Below are 7,430 nucleotides of genomic sequence, written 5' to 3'. Positions count from 1 at the left end.
ATACCTTGACTCAGCAAATTACATTACATTGTGAACCATGACCCCCCCCCAGCCCCTCCCTCTAGCCGACAGCACAGACTCTGACAATACCTTGATGACTGCAAGGAGATGTTTGGGGACAGATTGTCTGGCAGGCTTTATAAACATGCACTGTCATCAGAGTACTCTCTCCAAACTTTTAATTCAATTTGTTAAACTTGATTTGCCCCCAAATGGCAGCTGTAGCTGTGTCTGCAATGTGACAATGCAGACAACAAATAAATACATAATGACATCATATAAATAAACATGACCATTGACAACCAACAACATTTAAAGAACAGATTAAAACTGACAGCAAGCTCTTAGCTTCTGGACTTGAGGAAAGTTTTGAAAAATTTTCCCACCAAGGAGGTCAAACGAGGTATCAGACACTGCATAGTTGGATTGACCATCTCCAAACTTCTCCTGGATTCTCCCTTTGTCCCCCTCTCATCTCATCTCCCTTCTCCTCTGTCCCATCTGAGCTGTGGATTTCAGTCCGGAGCCTAACTGTGTCAGTAATGTGGGTCAGATGCCTTTCTTCTCCTTAGCTTCTCGATTAAATTTGTTAAGATGATAAGAAGGTCTCAAATTGAACCAGCTCAGAGGTACTGTGGTGCTGTGGGGAGCCTGCAGACTACCGTACTTAAAATACGACTGCCTAAGAGAACATTCCTCGAGAGAGAGAGAGAGAGAGAGAGAGAGAGAGAGAGAGAGAGAGAGAGAGAGAGAGAGAGAGAGAGAGAGAGAGAGAGAGAGAGAGAGAGAGAGAGAGAAAAGAAGAAGATGGAGAGAAGAGAGAGACAGAGAGAGAGAGAGTAGAAGAGATGGGGGGCGTAAAACAGAAAGAGAGAGAGAGAGTGATAGGAGTAGACAGAGGAACAGCAGTTAGCCCATCAGAGAAAGAGTGAGAGAGAACATTGACATCCACAGACAAACAAGAAGAGAAACATGGGAGCTATGAAGCATTTCAGTCTTGTCTGGCTGGTTTTATGATGATGAAGTCACACTTGCCTTTACTCAGATAATGAGTTTTTAGGACTTGTGTCTACCTAACAGCTCTTAAAGATCCTTGTTGTGATGGTTTTTACATTTTCCTGTTGTTTATTGTCTATTCCATTTGCTTTGGCAATGTAAACATATGTTTCCCATGCCAATACACCCCTTTGAATTGGTAAAACCAATAATGCTTTCACTGTCTTTGGAAACGACTGACATTCTCTTCCAGCTCTGAGAGAAGAGATTTGGGTGGGAAGCTCTAGTGACAGAGTAGATTGTCACGGTTGACTGACACCATATGGTTTGACATGCTGTTGTCATAATAGAGGGATTTGTAGCCTCTGTTGTTGCTGGTTATACATATTATTAATGTTACTAGAGGAATTAGAGTTACACAGATAGCTATAACGATAATGGCAATTGTTGAGCTGTTTAATCGGAAGCAGTTGTCTTGCTCTGTGTGACAGTTTACACACACACACACACACACACACACACACACACACACCGGGTGAATCAAATAAAAGTCTGCCGAGTGTTTTATATTCACCAGGGGAGCGAGTGGTCTGTCCTCTCTTCTCCCCTGGTGTCATCTCTCTGGGTTATTTATGGACGTTTCAGACCCACCAGGAGCTCCCTCTCTGAACCTACCATCACACACACACACACACACACACACACACACACACACACACACACACACACACACACACACACACACACACACACACACACACACACACACACACACACACACACACTCACACACAAACTCATGTACTAGAGGGAGAAAGAGAGAGAGAGAGAGAGAGAGAGAGAGAGAGAGAGAGAGAGAGAGAAAGTGAGAGAAAGTGAGAGAAAGTGAGAGAAAGTGAGAGAAAGAGAAGCAAATTTAGATTTGATTTGGTTTACTAGGATCCCCATTAGCCCACGCCAATGGCAACAGCTAGTCTTACTGGTGTCCGACCTGTAACGAAAAATACATTGTGTTCATCTATCAATTACACATACTGTACACACAAGTAGGTCACATGAGGGAGAGGCGTTGTGCCGTGAGGTGTTGCTTTATATGTTTTTTGAACCCAGGTTTGCTGTTCACTTGCGCTATATAAGATGGAAGGGAGTTCCATGCACTCCTGAATCTGTATAATACTGTACGTTTCCTTGAATTTGTCCGAGACCTGGGGACTGTGAAAAGACCCCTGATGGCATGTCTGGTGTGGTAAGTGTGTGTGTCAGAGAGACAGATGGAGGCATACCGGTTGCTTGGCTTCCAGAGGGAAAATGAAAAATGTATTTCCATTAACCCACTTTGTCCTGAGGTACAGGTAGAGGTAGAGGTGGAAGTAGAGGTAGAGGTAGAGGTGGAGATGGTGGTAGAGGTAGAGGAGGTAGTGGTAGAGGAGGTAGTGGTAAAGGAGGAGGTAGAGGTGGAGGTAGAGGAGGTGAAGGTAGAGGAGGTAGAGATGGAGATGGAGGTGGTGGAGGTAGAGGTAAAGGTAGAGGTGGAGGTAGAGGAGGTCGAGGTGGAGGAGATGGAGGTAGAGGTAGAGGAGGTAGAGGTGGCAGTAGAGATAGAGAAGGTAGTGGTAGAGGAGGAGGTAGAGGAGGTAGAGGTGGAGGAGATGGAGGTAGAGGAGGTGGAGGTAGAGGTGGAGGTAGAGGTAAAGGTAGAGATGGAGGTAGAGGTGGGGATAGAGGAGGGGATGGGGAAGGTAGAGGAGGTCGAAGTGGAGGTAGAGGAGGTCGAAGTGGAGGTAGAGGAGGTAGAGGTGGTGGTGTAGAAGGTAGAGGTGGAGGTAGAGGAGGTGGAGGTAGAGGAGGAGGTAGAGGACGTAGAGGTGGAGGAGATGGAGGTAGAGGAGGTGGAGGTAGAGGAGGTGGAGGTAAAGGTAGAGATGGAGGTAGAGCAGGTGAAGGTAGAGGAGGTAGAGATGGAGGTGGAGGTAGAGGAGGTTGAGGAAGCGATAGAGGTGGCGGTATAGGAGGTAAAGGTGGAGGTAGTGGAGGTGGAGTTAGAGGTGGAGGTAGAGGAGGTAATGGTAGAGATGGCGATAGAGGTGAAGGTAGAGGAGGTGGAGGTAGAGGAGGTAGAGGTGGCGGTATAGGAGGTAGAGGTGGAGGTAGAGGTAGAGGTAGAGATAGAGGAGGTAGATGTAGAGGTGGAGGAGTTAGATGTAGAGGTAGAGGTGGCAGTAGAGGAGGTAGAGGTGGAGGTAGAGGTGGAGATAGAGGAGGTAGATGTAGAGGTGGAGGAGTTAGATGTAGAGGTGGAGGTGGAGGTAGAGGAGGTAGAGGTGGAGGTAGAGGTGGAGATAGAGGAGGTAGATGTAGAGGTGGAGGAGTTAGATTTAGAGGTAGAGGTGGCAGTAGAGGAGGTAGAGGTGGAGGTAGAGGTGGAGGTAAACGAGGTGGAGGTAGAAGTAGAGGTGGAAGTAGAAGAGGTAGAGGTGGAGGTAGAGGAGGTAGAGGTGGAGGTAGAGGAAGTTGAGGTAGAGGTAGAGGAGGTAGAGGTAGAGGTAGAGGAGGTAGAGGTAAAGGAGGTAGAGGGGGAGGTGGAGGTAGAAGAGGTGGAGGTAGAGCAGGTAAATGTGGAGGTAGAGGAGGAAGGTGTTAGAATTGAAGGTAGAGGTAGAGGAGGTAGAGGTGGAGGAGATGGAGGTAGAGGTAGTGATGGAGGTAGAGGAGGGGAAAGGTAGAGGAGGTAGAGGAGGTAGAGGTAGAGATGGAGGTAGAGGTGGTGGAGGTAGAGGTAAAGGTAGAGGTAGAGATGGATGTAGAGGTGGAGGTAGAGGAGGTAGCGGTAGAGGAGGTGAAGGTAAAGGAGGTAGAGGAGGTAGAGGTAGAGATGGAGGTAGAGGTGGAGGTAGAGGAGGTCGAGGTGGAGGTAGATGAGGTAGAGGTAGAGGTGGAGGTAAACAAGTTAGAGGTGGAGGTAAAGGAGGTAGAGGTGGAAGAAGAGGAGGTAGAGGTGGAGGTAGAGGTAGAGGTTTAAGTAGAGGTGGTGGAGGTAGAGAATGTCGAGCTAGAGATGGAGGTAGAGGTAGAGGAGGTAAAGGTAGAGCAGGTAAATGTGGAGGTAGAGGTAGAGGTAGAGGTAGAGATGAAGGTAGAGGTAGAGGAGGTAGTGGTAGAGGAGGTGGAGGTAGAGGAGGTAGAGGAGGTAGAGGAAGTAGAGGATGGGGATGTGGATTAGGGGGTAGAGAAGGTAGAGGTAGAGGAGGTAGAGATAGTGGTAGAGGAGGTAGAGGTAGAGGTGGGGGTAGAGAAGGTAGAGGTGGAGGTAGAGGTAGAGGAGGTAGAAGTAGAGGTAGAGGGGGTAGTGGTAGAGGAGGTAGAGGTAGAGATGGAGGTAGAGGAGGTAGAGGAAGTAGAGGATGGGGATGTGGATGAGGGGGTAGAGAAGGTAGAGCTGGAGGTAGAGGAGGTAGTGGTAGAGGTGGGGGTAGACAAGGTAGAAGTGGAGGTAGAGGTAGTGGTAGAGGTTGGGGTAGAGAAGGGAGAGGTAGAGGATGTAGAGGTGGGGGTATCGAAGGTAGAGGTGGAGATAGAGGTAGTGGTAGAGGAGGTAGAGATGGAGATGTGGATGAGGGGGTAGAGAAGGTGGAGGTAGAGAAGGTAGAGCTGGAGGTAGAGGAGGTAGTGGTAGAAGTGGGGGTAGAGAAGGTAGAGGTGGAGGTAGAGGAGGTAGTGGTAGAGGTGGGGGTATCGAAGGTAGAGGTGGAGGTAGAGTAGGTAGAGGAGGTGGAGGTGAGGGTAGTGGTAGAGGAGGTAGAGGGGGTAGTGATAGAGAGGGTAGAGGTAGAGGAGGTAGTGGGGGTAGTGATAGAGGGGGTAGAGGTAGATGTAGAGGAGGTAGAGGGGCAGTGATAGAGGGGGTAGAGGTAGAGGAGGTAGAGGGGGTAGTGATAGAGGGGGTAGAGGTAGATGTAGAGGAGGTAGAGGGGGCAGTGATAGAGGGGGTAGAGGTAGAGGAGGTAGAGGTGGGTAGTGGTAGAGGAGGTAGAGGGGGTAGTGATAGAGGGGGTAGAGGTAGATGTAGAGGAGGTAGAGGGGGCAGTGATAGAGGGGGTAGAGGTAGAGGAGGTAGAGGGGGTAGTGGTAGAGGAGGTAGAGGGGGTAGAGGTAGAGGAGGTAGATGTATCTAAATTAGCTGATGTATGAGATTAGAGCCCATGGTTCACCTGCCACCGCCGACTTCAAAGGGCTTCTCTGACGGTGCGGTGTGGTGGAGGTGGAGGTGAGGTGGTGAGGTGAGGTGAGGTGGAGGTAGAGGGAGAGGGGGGGAGAAAGAGAGGGGGAGGGAAGAGAGGGGGAGAGAGAGAGAGAGAGAGAGAGAGAGAGAGAGAGAGAGAGAGAGAGAGAGAGCAACAGGCTCAACCCCCACTAATGCACCCCCCCAAGGGTCTGCAATACAAATTGATGGAAAGTGGTGTTGGGGGAAAAACATACAACATTATAAAATCAATGTAGATAAAACACAAGTGTGCGGTTAAAATTGGCAAAAAACACACATATTTCTTTCCACAGGGCCGTGGGGTGAGACAGGAATGCAGCTTAAGTCCCAATCCTCTTCAACATTTATATCAATGAATTGGCGAGAGACAAGGCAAGAAGGGCCTTCTATGCCATCAAAAGGAACATAAAATCTGATATACCAATTAGGATCTGGCAAAAAATACTTGAATCAGTTATAGAACCCACTGCCCTTTATGGTTGTGAGGTCTGGGTCCGCTCACCAACCAAGAATTAAAAAAATGGGACAAACACCAAATTGACACTCACCTTGCAGAATTCTGCAACAATATCCTCTGGGTACAACGTAAAACACCAAATAATGAATGCAGAGCAGAATTAGGCCGATACCCGCCGATTATCAAAATCCAGAAAAGAGCCGTTAAATTCTACAACCACCTAAAAGGAGCAATTCCCAAACCTTCCATAACAAAGCCATCACCTACAGAGAGATGAACCTGGAGAAGAGTCCCCTAAGCAAGCTGGTCCTGGGGCTCTGTTCACAAACACAAACACACCCCACAGAGCCCCAGGACAGCAACACAATTAGACCCAACCAAATCATGAGAAAACAAAAAGATAATTACTTGACACATTGGAAAGAATTAACAAACTGGGCCAATTAGAATGCTATTTGGCCCTAAACAGAAAGTACACAGTGGCAGAATACCTGACCACTGTGACTGACCCAAACTTAAGGAAAGCTTTGACTATGTACAGACTCAGTGAGCATAGCCTTGGTATTGAGAAAGGCCGCCGTAGGCAGACCTGGCTCTCAAGAGAAGACAGGCTATGTCCACACTGCCCACAAAATGAGGTGGAAACTGAGCTGCACTTCCTAACCTACTGCCAAATGTATGACCATATTAGAGACACATATTTGCCTAAGATTACACAGACCCACAAAGAATTCAAAAATAAATCACATTTTGATAAACTCCCATATCTATTGGGTAAATACCACAGTGTGCCATCACAGCAGCAAGATGTGTGACCTGTTGCCACAAGAAAAGGGCAACCAGTGAAGAACAAACACCATTGTAAATACAACCCATATTTATGTTCATTTATTTTCCCTTTTTGTACTTTAACTATTTGCACATCGTTACAACACTGTATATAGACATAATAGGACATTTGAAATGTCTTTATTCTTTTGGAAATTGTGTGAGTGTAATGTTTACTGTTCACTTTTTATTGTTTATTTCACTTCTGTTTCTGATCTTTTTCACTTGCTTTGGTAATGTAAACATGTTTCCCATGCCAATGAAGCCCCTTGAATTGAATTGAGGGGGGGGGGTGAAGAGGGAGGGGGGAGGAAGGAGAGGGGGAGATAGAAGGGGACGAAAGGAGGGAGAGGGGGAGGGAGAGAGAGATGAGGAGAGAGTGAGAGAGTGGAGGAGGGAGAGAGAGATGAGGAGAGAGTGAGAGAGTGGAGGAGGGAGAGAAAAGAGGCAGATTTCCAAAGAGAAGTATTACAGAAGGAAAGAGAAAAAATGATGAGAGATTGAAACAGGCAGAGAACCAACCATCCAACAACAGGGTTGACAGAGGAAGGAATGAAAGAGAGAGAGATGTGGGGGCCCAGAGACTGCAGGGGATGATGGAGCGCTAAGGGAAGCAGCTTTTCTCCTTCAGTCGTTATGTTGTTCCTCTCAGCTCTGCTATTTATCAGACAAGACTGTTATTTCCCTAGCATCACTCACTCCACCCCATCCTTCACTTCACTGTGTGTGTGTGTGTGTGTGTGTGTGTGTGTGTGTGTGTGTGTGTGTGTGTGTGTGTGTGTGTGTGTGTGTGTGTGTGTGTGTGTGTGTGTGTGTGTGTGTGTGTTGTATCATAGTCTCCCTGGACAACAGCACACTGCTAGATTGATGTTCTGTGAAAAGCAGTAT

General features: G+C 47.7%; 1 protein-coding gene across 1 annotated transcript; it reads right to left on the bottom strand.

Annotated features, from left to right (window-relative positions):
* Nucleotides 1-2,838: 2,838 nt before the first annotated feature.
* Nucleotides 2,839-4,804, bottom strand: LOC115200244 (chitin-binding lectin 1-like; the record flags this gene model as incomplete). The annotated part of the gene is made up of 2 exons (XM_029763556.1): nucleotides 2,839-2,886; nucleotides 4,730-4,804. Coding segments are annotated over 2 exons (123 nt in total), but the record flags the coding sequence as incomplete, so codon positions are not given.
* Between the last annotated feature and the right edge of the window lie 2,626 nt (nucleotides 4,805-7,430).

The sequence above is a fragment of the Salmo trutta genome, chromosome 1 (genome assembly GCF_901001165.1).
Source record: "Salmo trutta chromosome 1, fSalTru1.1, whole genome shotgun sequence".
Taxonomy (NCBI): domain Eukaryota; kingdom Metazoa; phylum Chordata; class Actinopteri; order Salmoniformes; family Salmonidae; genus Salmo; species Salmo trutta.
This window is presented reverse-complemented; position numbering and strand designations above follow the sequence as displayed.